This window comes from Branchiostoma lanceolatum, chromosome 7, assembly GCF_035083965.1.
Source record: "Branchiostoma lanceolatum isolate klBraLanc5 chromosome 7, klBraLanc5.hap2, whole genome shotgun sequence".
Lineage (NCBI taxonomy): Eukaryota > Metazoa > Chordata > Leptocardii > Amphioxiformes > Branchiostomatidae > Branchiostoma > Branchiostoma lanceolatum.
This window is the reverse complement of record NC_089728.1, coordinates 12,273,964-12,292,262: the sequence shown is the minus strand read 5'-3', so window position 1 is coordinate 12,292,262 and position 18,299 is coordinate 12,273,964. Positions and strand designations below refer to the sequence as shown.

Below are 18,299 nucleotides of genomic sequence, written 5' to 3'. Positions count from 1 at the left end.
CCCCTGCCGGCGGGAACGAGCGTGGTTGTTGGCTTATCGTCCCTGCGCAAGCAGTCCGCTTGAGACCTCCCTCCAGCCCCCCGGCGGCCGGCCACGTAATTGCGTGGACTTTACATGGATGGGAAAATATGGCTCGGCTCTCAGGAGGATATGGGCTTTGGGGCGGGAGACAGGGTTTCTGTCAAAAGGTACTTGGCTTTCATGAACATAAGCTGTAGATCACGAAGACTGGTGTCGTTGGTTAAAGAGGATATGTTACTTCTTCCAAGTAGATGTCATGTTGATTTGAAAATCCATACTTGTTATAAAAGCCCATCTATAAAAGTCCTTTTTGCAATTAGAATTGATTTTTTTACACTTGTCCCAATTCTCCTCCATCAATGTCGAACGGACATGCTTAGGAGGCACTACTTTATTGCAATTAATGATTTTAGATATGACGAAGTATTTTGCATGAAATATCATGCAGAATGTGTTCGCGTGTACTATCGTGTAAGACAAACATGCAATACCAGGAAAAGTGGAGCCATCCAATGTCGGATCGATACTAATGCATTCGGCCCTGACACATGGGCTTGATACCTAAGATATACGGCCATGAATATCTAATATCAATGGCCGTGATTATGAAGTGGGTGCCGTGTGGCCCCTGTCATATTTCGTTAGCTTAATTATATTACTGCTTGTCATAGCAACACAACAGCTATGTATATATTAAATCAACGCGACCACCGCACGTCCTCCTGTAAAATCAGGGGCTGTCTTTGATGCAAATGTTGCTGGCAATTCCTGTAAAGATAGCCGCCCTGCTAGGAACAAATAAAGGTCTGCAGGTGGATTGATAAAACTATGATTCTGTGATACTCATTAGTATCTCTTGAACCCATTGCTGTGTCTCCGCTGTTGAAAAGACGATAAAACAAATGTAATCAGGATAAAGGTTACCTCAGACTCGTTTAAAGGACGGCTGTTCTATTCCACAAATTCTTCTATATAAATAAAAACGGCTGAATTGCAGAACACGTGCATGTAGTTAGGATCAATATTCCCGGGTCAATGAAGTAAGACGAACAATAATAGCCCACGACTACATGAGATGTCCAATTATGGGCCTTTTAGTGCGGACTCCAAACATTGTAAAAATAGATCAAGGAATCAAAGTTAATGGCGCTAGTAGTTATCTATGACTTAGCCTCATGTACATGTAAACGGTTATGACGCACATCGTTACGATAAAGGAGACCGCACGGTAGACGGGGGATAGACAGCACAGTAGCATATATTGGCCCGTGCCTCAAATACATCATTAATGAGACACTGCGTCAGACTACTTGTATAGCAGCTGACAATAGGTCCCACTTACGGCCTATCAGCCGTGTACATCATGGCAGCGCGTGGTTCAGGCGGTGACATTGCGCGCTACAATCATGTGGAAAATATTCCTCTTAAAACCCGAGGACTGCGGGGGGTTGTTAGGCAGGAAAGTGTGATGAAAGTCAGCTTCGATATGAAATATGAATGCTGATAATGTTCTCATACATTTTGAATGAAAGGTACTAAGTGATGTATGCGTCGTTTCAAAACAAACCACAATGTGACTTTTATTTGAAAGTATAAAAGTAAACGAAAAAAAAAATATATATATATTCTATCTTTAAGTTTTAAGGCCTCGTATATGTAGATTAAGGCATATATAATGAAGCAGTGTCGTCAATATGGTCCCACTGATAATGGTATTAAACCGATACAGTTAATCATACTTTAAACTTGCCCAAAGTCTATTTTTTGTAGCGCCCACCAAATATTCATATTCTTTTGTCTTTTGCAATGCGGGCTCGATCGCTTCGGACAGATGCAGAAAATCAGGAATGGGGGCGGATTTGCAGTTTTCCTCAGCTGATTGCACTGAGTCGGGCTTCCCTCTTGAAATTTTAATCGAAACCTTGCATGGCCGGCCGCCTCCTTTGAATCGCCCGGGACCATCAAACATCATTAATCTAATATTCTTTCAGGAACTGATATTCCTCCCACAATAATCCGTCACCAGGCATCGATTTGCAGCGGTGGATGTTTTCAAAGAGATCGTCGCTTTCTTCTGCCTGCGCAAGCTTTTGACCAAGCAACCCTCTTTGCTTCATCATATGTCGTCAGGGAAACTAATAGATAAGATAGGGTTGACTAGAAGGCAATATGCCAGTACACGTACTCTGAAATGTAACTCGGTAAAACCGTAGGCAGGTATGATGAGATCTGTCCGTAGACTATCCATTGATTCATCCTCCGTTCAGTGTTCTCTTAAAACTCCATTGTTTAAATGGATGAAAGAACGAATTACCCGCATCAAAACAGCGTCACGATTGCTGCTGTCGTCAGCTGAGATAATTAACGACCGTATACTTAGCAGGGGAATTAATGGCCGTACAGAATCCAGCGACTGAAGATAACGCGGTAATGCAACGTTAATGAACCCCGCAATAGGTTGATGTTTAAGGCTGAGAATATGCCAAGAACAGTGGTACTCCAATGCAATGCAGGTAATGTGTCTATACCTGGTAACGTTTGGTTCACATCTCTAAACCGGCGGGCAGTTCGTGGAAACGAAAAGTATGATATAAAAGACAACAAAACACACGAATCGGAAAAGAATTAGTCATGGGCATAGTTTGTGTATATTTCTTGATGTACACTTTTATCTTCCATTCCTGCAAACAGTCCGACCGGGCCCGGTATGGAAATGGGACTCCAGGGGGAGATGCCTGACAGCCCGGCTTGCAACCAGCATTATCAGTGGCCTGGTAATGATTTCTGTTCCCAGCATTTAAAGCGACAGCGAATGAATTATTAATGTCCATATTGTCCCCTCCAAATATGATTATTGATTGTTAAAAAGCAGCCTTTTTGGGTCAATGGGGGCCACCGTGTTCCCATGGCGACGGATCGTTCGGCCATTCAGGAACCCCATTAGACGGGACTGCTTTTTATCACCGGGATCGTCAGTGAATACTTCGACGTACAGCGGTCGAAATTAGTGTCTTCGTTTCAGTCAATTTTGTCTACTGCAATTCATTTCATCAAAAAATGATGCGTGGGAGAAATCGCTGTTCACCCGATTTATGATGTACTCAGTTATATGAAAATGTTGATTTTCTACTTGTGTAGAATAAGAACTATATAGCGATCTAACCGTGAGATTACGTTTTTAGGGGGAGAAAAACCAACAGGGTTATTTTAGATTCCCTCTTGTGTTGGGTCAATTTTCCATGTCATTAGTCAGTGCATATTCGTGGTCGCTGTTCTCCCTTTACTCCCAATTCTATTGCCTATTGTCCTAATTCTTCCGGTTCTATTTGCCCATCTCTAAACGAATCTCTCCGCCGCCCTAAACCAGCCATCCGGGCCCATTATTTGCTGCATCAGTTGTGGTTATTGGCAGTCGGCTGGATTGATGATTGGTTTTAGGAACTTCGATCGGACTTAGATTGATCATTATGCTCAGGATATAAACGTAATGCCTGTTTGGGATCGATGACCGAAAGACAGATCCCGCCGTCTTCCCGGCGAGATACGACTATTAACGACCCAAATTAACCACGTCCACATGGTGGTCTTCTAAAATTGAAGCATTCGGTCATTAATGGAACATTGGCTGTACAGAACAAGGGGATATTGCGTCTGTACGGAGGATAACAGATACTATAGATTACAAAAAAGATTGATGGGCAAATACAGAAAGACAAAATAATTGCCAATTGTTGACCTAACAAGAACAAACAAACATATTTAACGTTACGTACCCCTCCCAACGTGACTGTTTTCAAGTTTTTGTTGGTTTCATGTTAGATACTTAGAGATCTTTATAAGGCATATCCCGCGGATGATTCAGCTGACTCAAAACTTCTTGTCGTTCCCCATATGCTGGTATTTGTATATACTTTAGTATAGTATTATTCACGTCGAGTTGACGTAATGAATGGTGATGTATTTCCTCTATTCTCCTCTGGATTCCTGCCGAGCTGTCGTCTGAATTTTTCACGATCACATCACGTGGTTACACTGATTACTGTGGAATAGTTCACTTCGTCTCTTGCCCTTTACTCGACGATAGCTCAGTTTAATTCATAACGGTGACTAACTCTACACTGACACACTGGGTACACATTTTTGAATGCATCGTCCGATATCTCAAAGAATCCAAGGTCCATAATTCTTTTTTCCGTGAAACGCTACATTTCGGAAGAATAAGCCACTGGGAGTTGCAAACATGCATGTTCAATATTGATCGCTGCCATTATTTAGTCAAAACGTTTAATCATACAGAACAAAGATACTCCGTAAGATTGCGAAGACATAATCGTGGTATTATAGTAGAAATGAGGCTTATTTTAGGAAATAGAAAATGGGTCCTATATGAGTCAGTAAGTTCCGAGTGCAAAGACTTTCTGTCATGTTATAATTCCGCGTAAAGGCGTCCATATTCCTGCATCCACAATTCTTCCGGGAAGAAAGCATGAAGCTATTCAGACAGGACGATCCTGTCAGCAGTAGAACAATTGAACTGTTGAAAGGATCATCCTGTCAGCAGTGCAATCTTTTCTAATGCTGACAGGATAACCCTGTTAGCCACTTTCGGGAAGAAATGTCAAACCTGCCAGGCAACAGGTGGGCGTGGCGGGGGTTCCATAATACGTTAAACCCAGGAGGATATAAGCGATGGTGATATCAACCTTATTCTGTTACAGTGAAAATTCTGTTTCAATGTTCAAATGTTGGTTGCTGATGTAATCTTCAACGTTACGGCACTGTTTGGAGAACATATGGAGACAAACAAAAATGGCGGCACCGTGAGAGGTGTGTGGCGCGATGCACGCTGGGATATCGTGCGTCATGAAATGAAAGGTTCGGGTAGGGGGTGGTGGGCAAGGGAACGTCGCAAGTTGTGGATTTCACACGCTAAAAACTCATATACATCTACATCAATCGCTTTGTCCCGTACACAATCCGGTGCCATGGTTGGACCAGCCACATTGTTCAGGCACCGATAGTAGTGCCATTTTGGGCTAGACTGGCAGCCGCCCTGCCATAATCCGATATCCGTATCGGTGACGCGGACAGTTTAACACAGCGCCGATGGTGCAATAGACTCAGCACTGGCAAGGTCTTCTATTGATCTCTCAATGACCTTTCAATGTCTCCCAATGACCCCTCTGTGATCAATCTATGATCTCAATGTCCAATGATTATTGGTCGCTCATTTCTTTCCCAGCGGTCTCACTGTGTTGGAAAGGGGCCTGAAGATAATCCCGACGCACCAATGTCACATTACAACGCTGATCTACTTATCCCATAAAGCTGCTTACAGCGCAGACGTTATGCAAAACATTACCAGTGTCAACTCTTTAGTATCAATTCTTACATGACGTTATCAGTCGAGATTACTCTATCTACAAAGCACAGGTAATTATTCCCCCGCTGAAAGTCTGTGTATTGTGCCAGTTTGCGTTCTTTCTAACGCTATTACAACTTGTCATCTCTGAGAGAGAAGCACGAATTTTAAGTGGATATCACTTGAGAGTTATTAATGTCGCTACGTGATAACATCGACCTAGCGACGAAGTGAATTGAATTTAGGGTTGATCATGTGTACTGGAGGGGGAGTGTGCATGCGTTAGAATCTGATTATACAGTATCTGATGTAGGAATAAGTGCCTCTAGTTTAAAAGCATTTTTGTTCCTTGAAACCTAATCGAATGAGTGATTACTAATACCTGGGACTGATAATTTATATTCTAGTTTTCTCCCAATTTATTTCAAGGCCCACTTCTCGCCACGGCTATGTAAGAAGAAATAAGCTGTCTGTTTTTGAGGGGTAAAAGCTGCATTGATTACGAAACACCCCGACATTTTGACCTGTCACCTCTTTTTATGAATGCCGCTCAGCGCAGACTCAGCTGGATGAAGAAACATATTATGAGAGACTTCGTTAGAAAATGAAGATACCGGATGGGCAGATGGGAAAGACATGTCAAGCTTATAATTGGCATCTAGACACCTCCTGTGTCAAGGACATGCATGGGGGGAAAGGATTGAGTTCCAACGCATGCGCCTTCGCTCACAGACAACACGTCGTCTGAAATGTAACTGCCTAGCATCCACTTAAAGCTAATTAGGAAAGCAACAATATGCTACAATATGAAAACAGAACGTAGCAAGGAAAGATTACATAAAAATGTTTAAACTTGGAGCTGTGAGCTCAAAGATCTGAACACTGCTCTCCATTGTGTGTTGAAGTGTATAATTACAGTTTATGTCCTTGGTGCTGAACGAAGTTCACGTCTTCCTGGCCCTACTGTCTGGTGCTCTTTTAGATAACGCACTTTTCTCCCCTCCTCTGCAGCAAGACGCGAAGTTGGTGTTCGAGGTTGTGCAGAGAATGGAGGACACGGAACCCTTCTCCCCCGAGCTGCTGTCGGCCATGAAGAGGCTGTGGGTGGACAAGGGCGTGCAGGAATGCTTTAGTAGGGCCAACGAATATCAGCTGAACGACAGCGCTAAATAGTGAGTATATTACCATTGGTTGTTCTGTGTCTTGCAATTAAGTGGGTTTCTCACTGAGCTGCGCCTGTTTTCGAAAGACTCTCGCCAAGTGGCGTGAATTGGCGCAACTCCAATTTGTCGCTAATCGGCCTGAAATGGCGAATTCTCTGAAGATCTAATAACAGCCGGCCAAGTGGCGTGAATAGGCGCGAACTAGATGCACACTAGTTCAAACAAACAAACAAACAAACAAAGAAACTAGACGCCAACAGGTGCCAATAGGCTCCAATATCAGCCCCCTATGGAGGGGGGGCAATAGGCGTTGATAGCCCCCCGATAGTCGCTATAAAGCGCAATTAAGTCTATAAAAAGTACTATGTCAGTTTCAAGGTTTGTTTGTTCCAGTAATCTAAATCTATAAAAATAAAAAAATATATCAAGACACATACATGGTACAAAACACACGTGAAATCTGTTACATGCATAAGGTTGGTGTCCGTTCATTTTGGTCATCTCTGTTGCTATAACCTGTACGTACATTGCTGCAAATCTCTTTTTGATGCATTTTGATCATTTTACGTTGGTTTTTAGTTTTTCCGCAACCCTGCGATTTCCAATATTCTGCTCATCTGGGCTTCATTCGCAAATGCGTCGCACGTCAGGGTCACCTCAATCTTGTCGCAATGTTTTGTCGCAAACAAGCGCGGCCCCATGGGATAACCGCTTTAGGTATTTACTAAAACGCAGCGCCAAATAATTAATGCATAACCACTAGGTTGGCTTTTTTTGCACTTAAGTATGAATACAATATGAATGGTCTATCAATCAATCACCTGATAAAATCGACTGTCAACATGCTAATGTATTACGATGCTCAACTGCGGAACCATTTTCCAGCCACCAGAGTAACGTAAAATTATTGAACTCATAAAATTCAAGAGGAAGAAAGATAACATTGTTTACCAACAGTATATGACAGGTGATATTATTGATGGTGCCCCTGTTAGATTTTAGTGTTAAGAAAATCACATATAGTTTCTATAGTGTTTTACCCATACCTAGGGCTACCTGAGTTGTACGCTCCTGATATATATATCAAGTGACTTGAACGACAGTGCCATACACCAAAGTGAACGCGTTGGCCCTGCATAAAACTTCTGCAAAATGAAGCAATCTGTCATTCAACGCACTCTTCATGCACCTTCATGCCTGATATTCCTAGGCGATGCTTTTCCCATTAGATAAGTAACCATAGATAACTTTGACATCTTCAATCGAATTTACCCACAGTTACATGCTAGTCGCCGCCTACCTGACAGGCTCTAGACCTAGCGACATTGCCTCCGATTCCCATGAGCAGGCCTTGACGCCACTGACAATGGAGAGCGAGACTCACAAGACCGATAACACGTCCGCGTCGCCAACGCTCTTGTCAGACCACCCAGAGATAAGCCAACACACTCGTACTAATCAATAAGTAAAACTACCTTAATGGACACACTTGGCACTTCGGGGAGTTCATTAGCTAGCATCAGATACGATCAACTACGTACTACACTACAAACAGACAGGTTGCACGCCGGGCTGTGTTTGCGTAGTTACGAGGCAATTGCTTTGTGGCTGTGTAGTTAGATTTGCGTGTCTGTGTGTATCTCTGCAGTGCTATATCCGTATATTCTGCGAGAGGGCACTTTATACGTCTGCGGAGGTGAAGTCCGCTGTCTCTGATTGCCCTTCTCCTGTGTCTGTTTAGTTACCTCGACGACCTGGAGCGGCTGGGCGCGGAGGAGTACGAACCCACGGAACAGGACATCCTGCGGACGAGAGTCAAGACGACGGGCATTGTAGAAACACATTTCACCTTTAAAAATCTAAATTTCAGGTAATTTCAGCTCCGTTTCCGTTTCAAGCCACATAGCTTAGTGTCCCAATTTTCATGTAATGTGCACTTATGGAGTCGTTGTACTCACATATAGATTATTAATATTCAATATTACCTGGCAGCATCCATGTTTAACCATCCAATATGGCGGACAGTACCTACGTCATGATCACGTGAATGCAAACACCCTACCAACGAAGCACTGATGTCTGTTCCAGATTATTCGACGTCGGAGGCCAAAGGTCAGAGCGAAAGAAGTGGATCCACTGTTTCGAGGACGTGACGGCCATAATTTTTGTAGCAGCCCTTAGCGGGTACGACCTAGTACTGCACGAGGACGAAACTACGGTAAGATACCCACCGTCAAGTATACTGTCAGATAATGTACACAGCGCCACATATCAGAAAGGCATCGCAAGTGCAGCTACTGAAAGCGATTTTCACTTACCTCAGCACCAGCAAAGCAATGAAAACAGCAAGCTATGGATATCATGAGATTTTGTCCAGCATCTCGAGGATTTCAAGATAAGATGCTTGAGAAATGAAAAATAAAAGAAAGTTTTAAAAGAAAGTTTGAAATATCTTTAAAAAACTGAACTTTCATCAAAACTGAATAAACATGTAATTTGGTAAATGACTTGAACTTTGTTTAGAAACTTTAGATAGTCCATCTTTAAATCATCAGATAAATGCGGGAGGTTGTGTACCATGTGTATTTCTTTCCCGACCAGAACCGAATGCACGAGAGTCTGAAGCTGTTCGACTCCATCTGTAACAACAAGTGGTTCACGGAGACGTCCATCATCCTCTTTCTCAACAAGAAGGACCTGTTCGAGGAGAAGATCACCAGGTCGCCCCTGACCATGGCCTTCCCAGAATACACCGGTAAGACCTAGAGTTGGTTAAACAGATAATAAGAAATAAACTGTTCTCCAACTAAAAAAAATAACTCACTGGTCTTCATCAGCTGTCTGACCCAAGTGCTGCAGACACGTGATTTTGCGCGTGTGACGTCAGCACTGGGTCAAAGTTCGTCGGAAGTCGGTACCGCCCCGCCCCGGTTGAGAGAAGGAGTAGAGGAAGGCATCTACATCAGGACATACCAACCTTCTATCAACCGGGCCAGGGGGGGCGACTTCCGAGGAAATTTGATAGAGTCCTGACGTCACACGTGCGAACTTGCATGTTTACAGAACCCGGGTAAGATAGCTGATGAAGACCAAGTGATTCGGTCAAAAATTCCGGCCTCCATCCCATTAGGTCTTGGGCTATAGAGAGGGTTGCAGCAAAGTTCTTTTCTGTCCACTCATGTGTGGTATACACCTGTAGTTCAATCTGTACTGGTCACCACCTGGTGATAATATTGCTGTTGACCTCATAGATTATATTTTCCACCCACATGTCTACAGCGGCCACCTGGTTTGACTGTACTTACAGCTCGCCTGCAAACAGCAAAATCACTAGAAAACTGTCACGTTTTGCTTGCTAACCTTTGCCTTGGCCTTTACTCTAGGGCCCAACACATACACAGAAGCGGCTGCGTACGTCCAGGCACAGTTCGAGAGTAAGAATAAGAGTCCAAATAAGGAGATCTACACCCACATGACATGCGCAACGGACACCAGCAACATCCAGTTCGTCTTCGACGCCGTCACTGACGTCATCATCGCCAACAACCTCAGAGGCTGCGGCTTGTACTAACGTCTGTGTGTCTACTTCGTGCTCGTGACGTCATCACTCCATGCTTTCTATGCATCAACACTGGTGCGCATGTCCCAAATGTCACGTGGTCTCGCACGTGCGAAGTACAGATGTGAGTGTAAGAGTTGAAGACGAGCCTTTTTATCCCGGTGCCGTTTAGTCATTACAAAATGATGTGAATCTACAACTGTGCGAAAATTAGGAAGTCATGACAATTATGTACTCGTTTCAGATGGCACGTGGTTCTGTGGGAAGGTAAGGGGAGGGGGGTGGTCTCGTCTGCTGTCGTTCAAGTCGATCAAACGTGTACGTACGTCACAGCGAGCGTGTGCTCTGTCATTTCAGTCTCATATCTTCTCTTTGTAAGGAAATTTAGCAGGTGAGATGGATGAAAAATCAAATCACCTTAACATTTCTACATCGTGCGAACTCCTCAGATAGATATATGAGTACCTTTGTTATTACGTGTAAAATGTTGACACGAAATTGTCAAACTCTTAGAGACGATGGAGCTAGCTATAGTGCCCGTTATTTAAAACTTGGTATGAATGGTCTAGCGACGAGACGTTTGTTTTCCTGGTGTCAGTATGTTGCAATACCGATTATCTATGGACAATTTCTGTTGCCAACCTTCATAGCAGTCTTCGGTTAGCGTTTTGATATTGCCTAGATTTGCTGATTACATGAGGTCTACTAAACGCTATCGTTTCTTGACACGATGCCTGGCAAGTCAAATAAAAATAAGACGGCAATACTAAAACGTCAACCAAAAACTGCTATGAGGATGTGAGTAGATCTACAGTTCCAATCTGAATCTTAATTTGAAGTGTTATATTGTTGTTCACTTTTTCATCACTTGGTAAAACCACACCGTTTTCTGGTGTGTATATATGAAGATATTGTGTGTGCCATCTATGTAACTGCTACAGAACTTGTTTTCGGAACTGCAAGGCTCGAGGTACGCCACATTGTGACTTGAAAGGAGTCTGAGACAAACAACCATATCATACGTAGCTACAGGGACTGTCTGTTGGATGTAACTTCGATTTCTGCTCGAAGACCAAGTACAATATTCAATTGCCAATAACTGCCTCACTAAAACAAGTCCTCCTGACGCAAGGTGACTAAGCTCTTAACAGAAATGCTGGGTTTTCTTGCTTTGGAAAATATGTAAGAATACTTGTACGGTCCTCACAAGTCCGTTTCAACTCTCAGACTCCCCTCAAGTCCTCGACAGTGTGCCTTCAAACTTGACTACGTCACTTATAAAATAATCATTATCTCCAAAGAAAATTTGGTAACATGAAACCAGTATTAATGAAGACTCGCTATTGCCACGATCCAAGCTACTGTACCCTTATGTTGCATGAATATTAGTATACTTATTATTGCATGGACGTTTCCAGAGAAGACGAAAAAAGCTTATTGCTATATAGTGTACGCTACTATGTCGCCTGTAAATACAGTACATGTTCCGTATGTATATTGTGGTGAATCTGTGCGCATGCACCGTGGAAGTTGTAGCTTGCCCGGTGGAGTTATGACGTAATGATGACGTGCCTTGCTATCGAAATAAATGCGAAAGAGGACACGGTATGATGTACCCGAGGCCACACCAATGGCATAACTTGTTTGCCGACGAAAAGAATCTTTAGTTCACTCTCAAATTCTCAATCGAACCAACAAAAGTGCCCTGAGTCTGGCAAACGCAGCTTAACTGTGAGGAGAAATTAACATAGGCGAATAATTGATCACATTATTGTGCTCATCAAACAAGAACTGTTCTTGGTGCGGTCTCGTCACCAGGGCATGCATGAATAACCCCATCTCGTTCCCTGGAACATGAAAAACCCACGACAGTAGAACACTAAGGTTACAACCCAACAAGACCCGCGTCTCTTCCTTTAATCTAGTCATCATTTTGCCAAGGCCCGGAGGGGGGGGGGGGCATAATGTCATACCCGACTGTTACCAACAGCCAAGTCTGCAGTCGTAGTTTGTACAAAACATTACCAGGTTAACTCAGTGGCTTTTTAGTTCAAATTTACACAACAACGTCGCAACAGAGCCTAAGTTTGCACACACAAGAACAGGCCAAACGTTTTACAATCCATCCAAACAGGAGTAGGGAAGGGTAAGGACCATATATTCTGTGATAGGCGAGTGGTCATGTGACTTATGTTACCAAGCCCGGAGAAAGTTATGTTACAATTGTGAGGAGCGTTTAGATATGGTCACTTTTTCGGCCGATTTCCTTCTATTTCTATGACCCTTTTCCTGCATATTGGGAATTGCTCTTTTTAATATCTGGTTCATAATGTGCAAAACATGAGCATCGTGCATACACGTATCTACAATTACTTGCATATCACACATTTTCCCAGCAGCTGCTGCATTACATAGACTTACACTACGAGCGTAACGTTATAAAAACAGCATTTATAGATGCAACCGATGAGTTTATAGACTCCTTGATGCAACACAGATCTTTTCAGTGATAAGTGCCAGTTTTCGATGAAGGTAGGCAACATGGTGGACATGGCTGGATATCCTCCCGACATGTTGATCTATTGTTAACGTCTACGTTACAAAAAAACGTTACAACATGAGCCCAGAATACTCGGAATGATCGTTGGTCTGTCAGAAGTTTAATATCCCAGGAGCACTGTTACGCCGCATTTGTGAGATATGGATGTCGCGATCTTCCATCACGTTGACTCAAGAGAAAGAGGACCGTCAATCATTACCTTTTGGAACGGCCGCGGTCAGTCCAAACATCACACAACCCACTGTTCTTACGAAAGAATAGACGGTAAAGAAAACGCCACATAATTCATCGATCATGAGTGAGATTTAGCTCGGAACCAGGCAAGAGTTAACTACATCATAATGGTGGATGTCGTTTTATGGCGACATCTAACGGGATTGTAGAGAACTGTAGCCAATGGGGGCAAAGAGACCTGCAAGAATGATACGTCTCCATTATTATTACCCTCACCAAGAGGGTCTGGTATAATGGACAGCATACCTTGTGCAAGTCAGGGCCAAAATGAATGCAGAGGTGCAATAATTCCTTAGTAGTAAATGACGGGAAGCTCATACTTGCTAGATGTGTAAGTTACTAGTAGTTCACCATGCATAGATTATGTAAAAGTTATTTGCATAATTTTGACGAAAAGTAAGCATGGAATTCTGCAAACAGAAATAACGTTCCCACATGCAATATATATATATATAGTCTTGGTGGAGAAGACTAGAAATAGATTACTAGTATGCTAGTTACAGCATTATTTGCAAAATTAACAACAGCTCTAAACATTTCATGGAGGTAGATCTAAAAGGTCCCCGAATCTTGTTTGGAAAGAGAAGATGATCAACTGATATAATTTATGGAAATAAATTTGCGATCACTTGGAAAAAGGTTAACATCATTTGGCAAAGGTATGAGGTCGCATATCTCTAGCTTTGTGTGGGAAAAGAAATAGCCATTTTTTTCTGATGGACAAAAAAGTTATGTTTATAACCAAAAATAAAAAATTGCTAACAGTACATGTGCCAATACACTTTGATCAATACTTAACCAATGCAAAAATTGAGACGAGTCAGAGTTGGGGAAAATAAGCCGCTACCGTACTACCTAATCATTAAAGAATAAGGCAACATTGAACTTGAACCTTAGCCTCAATCTTACATCAATAATGACAGATTGAAACATAGATCAAACATTTCCATAGTTTCTACATGATCCTAGTTAGTATTGAAATAAAAATTGTCAGACTACATCTACTTTCAGTAAAATTTTCTTTCCAACAAGTTCTTAAAACAAACTTTAAAAAGAGAAATAGTAATATCATTGTTACATTTCTGCAGTAACGTTATAAGGCAGAAAATCTATTCAAAATGACAGGACAAAAAGAAACGTTAATGGTACATTGCCAATATGATCAATATCAACAGTTTTCTGTCTCTGCATTCATCGATACATCATAAACAAGTCAATAAATATGAAACAAACCGAATAAGATATGACAACTCAAAGCATATACATGTATATTGCATTCCTAACAAACAGCACATGTGAACCATTGGACTTCATCAGGTGAGCTATATTCTTTACCTACACAGCAGCTTTTTTGTTTGGTACAGACTTGTTATTCATGAATCATTTAAAACAACTGTAGAAAAGAACCCCTTGTCAGTAAATAGAGAAGGTTAATTCCATCACGATCTAAGCTACCTGGTTAATGTATATTGCCCAGCCAAAAAGTCTAGTTCTAATTAATATTTTTACATTTCTAAAATTCACGAGAATGAGAAAATCCAGCTTATACAACTGGGCTGATACTTCCCTTGATAGGCCATATTCTAAGATCATGTGATTTATTCAAAATGGATCACAATCATCACTTAGATCTACAGGACAATTTTTGCCACCCAGTGTATATGCTCACCTGGTTCCATGAGTGTATTGTTACATTAGTGTTAATTTACTTCAGACACTTTTGACATCTTAAGCTACACAAATATCACAGAGTAGAGACACAACACTACATACATCTGACATTAGCCTAGAATCCAGACTTGTCAGCTTAAGTCCAATGGCTGCTTCCGTACTAGTTAGCAACATCACATCCTACCTCTATCCTCTATCTACCTGAGAGCTGAGGTAGTCTTGACAGGACAGACCTATCGTACAGGAAGTGTCTCTTTCTATCCTAGATTTGTTTCCCGCAAGCCACATAACCATACCAATGTCCACGATCCAATTGAGGTACTCATGCATGGTGAAACGATTTTTGATATCAAAGCATGATTTTCTGTGTCTGCCTTATTTAATTATGAACAGTTCACACTTCTGCCATAACTAGGAACTTTCCAGGTCCTTCCTATGAGAAGTGGTTCCTTACAACCATGCAAAGGAACCCAGGACCTAAGGATTCTCTTACAGAAGTGGCATCTTAGGTATAAAGAGCCAATGAAAGGAAGGTACGTGTATCTTAGAGTGATGTAGAGAGAGGTGTTGCTACATGAGAGCCCAGGAGTTGAGGTGCTTCTGACAGGAGCAGGCATGGCGCAGTGTTCGGTGTAGTTCAGCGCTCATGCCCCGAGTCCAGTTCTCCTCCAATCTGTACGAGTTGATCACCTTGAGCGCCGGCGCGCCCTCAACCAATACACAGTAGACGCAGCGCGGGATGAAGGAGTGTTCGTTGAGGATGATGAGCGGCCCCGACCAGCGCGGACGGGACACCCATATCCTCTGCAGCTGTGGCATGTTCATTCCACGCAGGAAGAAGCCCTGGCAGCCAGAAATGTCCAGCAGTTGGACAGACTTGGACTCCATGGTGTACTGTAGCTCATGGAGAGATCCTACAAGTACAGACAAGGAAATTGACTCATCATTAGGCTATATGTAAAGTTTATCATAATGATGGTATCAGCCTGAGACCATAAAACTGATGGGATTGTTTTCTTACAAGCTAGATTCAGTATAGCCAGATGCAGGAAACAACACAGTACGACGGGTGCATGACTGACCTGGGGTGATGCGGTTCCTCAGCTGCAGTGTGAACTTCTTCAGATGTATGAGACCCTTCAGCAATGCTGTCAGCTGCTCCTGAGACAAGACACTGAATATCCAGTAGTACTTCAGGTGCAGCTCGGTCAGATATCTGAACTGCGTCAACAGACTCGTTGACTCAAACGACCAATCAAATGGCAGCATCGCTTGCCTCAGATTGGGCGCAACTGCCACCAAAACTTTGAGAAATTCCTGAAAGGCCTTGACCTTCCCCAGGGGTGGGGATTCGTAGGGAGGGAAGTAATCTGAGGGATGTGGCATTAACGGTCTGCACAGGGTTTGTGACCACATTGCATCCAGTGCTACGAGGTTCCGACAGTTCACCCCCCGTAGTACATTAATTAGCATCCTTCCAAACCGGTCCTCTGGATGTCCCAGGTCAAACTGAAACCGAAGATGCTTCACTGCTGCCTTGACAGACCTCAAGTATCGAGCATAGTGGTCCAATCTCTTCTTATAACAGTTGAAACAGTACAAGACGTGGCCCTTCCAGTCCAAGGGTGCCAGCGCCGTCTGGACGTAGTCTTTGTAAAAGTCGTCTCTTGTGTCTACCGAGAAAGTTGTAAAGTCGACCGTCTGCCACAGTATAGGGCTGCGGATTGTGGCAAACCATGACTTGGACACAGTGGAGGCCGTGCATTTGTCCCAGTCGGATAGGAAAGAGAAGATCAGAACTCTACATTCCAGCGGGAGGGTGTCAAAACTTGCAACATGTGGTTGGTTGGATGTAGAGGAGGTGCCTGCAGTTAGTAGTGAAGTGTCCTGTTTTTTGTATTTGACATGGCGGTGAATGTTTCTCCTGAGTTTTCTCTTTTTCCTGGATGGTGCCATTTTATTGTTGAATAAAGAGTTCAGATGTTGTTGGAGACAACAAGCTGCTGCTGTTCTTGAATCTGGAAAAATAATGGAGATGCCAAACTTCTATTATAAAGTATATATATTTATCAATTTTACGTAACTGATACCGAGAGACTGGCCGAAGCTGTCAACTGTTTAACGAGACGCAACGAGCCAAAGAAGATATCAATACAATATTTGATATTCAAATTTGCACTGTTGACAGGATGATCCTGTCAGCAGTAGAAAAAAATTGTAGCTGTGGACAGGATCATCCTGTCAACAGTGCAAATATTTCTACTGTTGACAGGATCATCCTGCATAAAAAAGAGATAGTCGTGGCAACTCAATAGTAACATACGTGTCAATATTAGCTAAGTTCAGCGTAGAGGGCTATGATTGAAGTATCTGGACTGTATTTGATGTAACGTTACCACTTTAACACTGTGTAGAGATTTGGCACCTAACATGACAGAAGAGACAAACCACCCCTAAAATCACCGTCCTAGATACGTCCCATGCATCATGACCAGTTTAAGCCCAGTTACTGTAAATGCAGAAATGTTTGGGGTGGTTTTATGTTTGCGGTTTTCGCTGTGAACCTTCAGCGCGAACTTAAAACTACCGCGGAACTTTTTGCCTACTTGTGATTGTAGCACTACTATCGTTTGAAACCCGAACTTAAAACCACCGCGAACACTCCATTTTCTGCCTCCCGCAAAATAAAAACCACGCGAACTTAAATGCATTTACAGTACTAGTAGATGAATCTGGGATCATACTGTGATGCTGTGATGATGGCTGCCAACTTGAACTATCACCTAACACTGTAAATACAGAAATGGGGTTTAATTTGACAGTAAGGAGAGAATGGAGTGTTCGCGGTGGTATTGACTTCGAATTGAAACAATAGTAACGCTATGTACAGTCACACAATGGAACAGGCTTTCGCGGTGGTTCTAAGTTCTGAATTTACAGCACCTCTTGGTACAGTCATGATCAAGGAAGTGGTACAGTAGCATGTGCTGACGTCTTGCATAAAGCTTTAATTGATTGGTTGGCAAAAATGCATTCAAAATTGGTTTGATAGCAAAATCCTGTCAACAGTGGAAAAATTGGCACTGTTGACAGGACCATCCTGCCAGCAGTAGAAAATTTCACACTGTTGACAGGATCATCCTGTCAAGATTGGAAAATTCTGATCCTGTCCACAGTACAACAATCTTTTTGGTGAATGTTTCCACTGTTGACAGGATCCTCCTGCCAACAGACTCATGCTTATAACGTTACCATTTTAAAATCATTACACCAAGGCTATAAAACCTTTCCTAACTTACGTTGTGTGGGCTTGGTCTTCTACATCACATGATTATCCAAATATGATCCAAATATACATCAACTAGATGACAGATGTGTACAGCTGCTACAACAGCACAACATAAACAAGGACAAAAAAATAAACAAACTTTGCCGTCCCCCTCCCCCTTTAAAAATTACCTGCTTAAGTGCTTTAAAAACACCAAAATCACCTTTCAAGCACGCCGCACCCTTTTAAAGGGACCAGACTCGAAAGCAGCCGCACGTAGGGCACAGCAGATAGCTGAGAGTTGTGGAGGGACGACACAGATTGGAAGCTTTGGTGTCTGTAATGTTTCTCCCCTCCCCCATCCAAAATCAGCTGCACAGCCTGAGTTTGCGACAGTTAGCACGTTTTCTGACACTCGGATGGAAGGCTCAATCATCGTTGAAACGTGAACACAGCAACAT

General features: G+C 42.7%; 3 protein-coding genes across 3 annotated transcripts in view; 1 reads left to right on the top strand and 2 right to left on the bottom strand.

Annotated features, from left to right (window-relative positions):
• Positions 1 to 12,004, top strand: part of LOC136439365 (guanine nucleotide-binding protein G(o) subunit alpha-like) — a 29,125-nt gene extending 17,121 nt beyond the window's left edge. The window contains exons 4-8 of the mRNA XM_066434762.1: positions 6,395 to 6,555; positions 8,288 to 8,416; positions 8,635 to 8,764; positions 9,148 to 9,301; positions 9,930 to 12,004. Of these exons, the coding sequence (XP_066290859.1) occupies positions 6,395 to 6,555; positions 8,288 to 8,416; positions 8,635 to 8,764; positions 9,148 to 9,301; positions 9,930 to 10,117 (762 nt within the window). The 3' untranslated portion in view covers positions 10,118 to 12,004. The remainder of the gene's footprint in view (positions 1 to 6,394; positions 6,556 to 8,287; positions 8,417 to 8,634; positions 8,765 to 9,147; positions 9,302 to 9,929) is intronic.
• The window catches only part of LOC136439367 (dolichyl-diphosphooligosaccharide--protein glycosyltransferase subunit DAD1-like), a 119,083-nt gene continuing 109,822 nt past the window's right edge, over positions 9,039 to 18,299 (bottom strand). The window contains exon 4 of the mRNA XM_066434768.1: positions 9,039 to 9,050. The gene's annotated coding sequence lies outside the window, so the exon portion shown is untranslated. The remainder of the gene's footprint in view (positions 9,051 to 18,299) is intronic.
• On the bottom strand, positions 13,619 to 18,265 carry LOC136439364 (uncharacterized). Its single transcript, XM_066434761.1, has 3 exons — positions 18,062 to 18,265; positions 15,653 to 16,588; positions 13,619 to 15,484 (listed from the first exon to the last, which is right to left on the bottom strand). Exons 2-3 carry the CDS (start codon positions 16,524 to 16,526, stop codon positions 15,141 to 15,143), a joined length of 1,218 nt encoding a protein of 405 aa, XP_066290858.1. The 5' UTR covers positions 16,527 to 16,588; positions 18,062 to 18,265; the 3' UTR covers positions 13,619 to 15,140.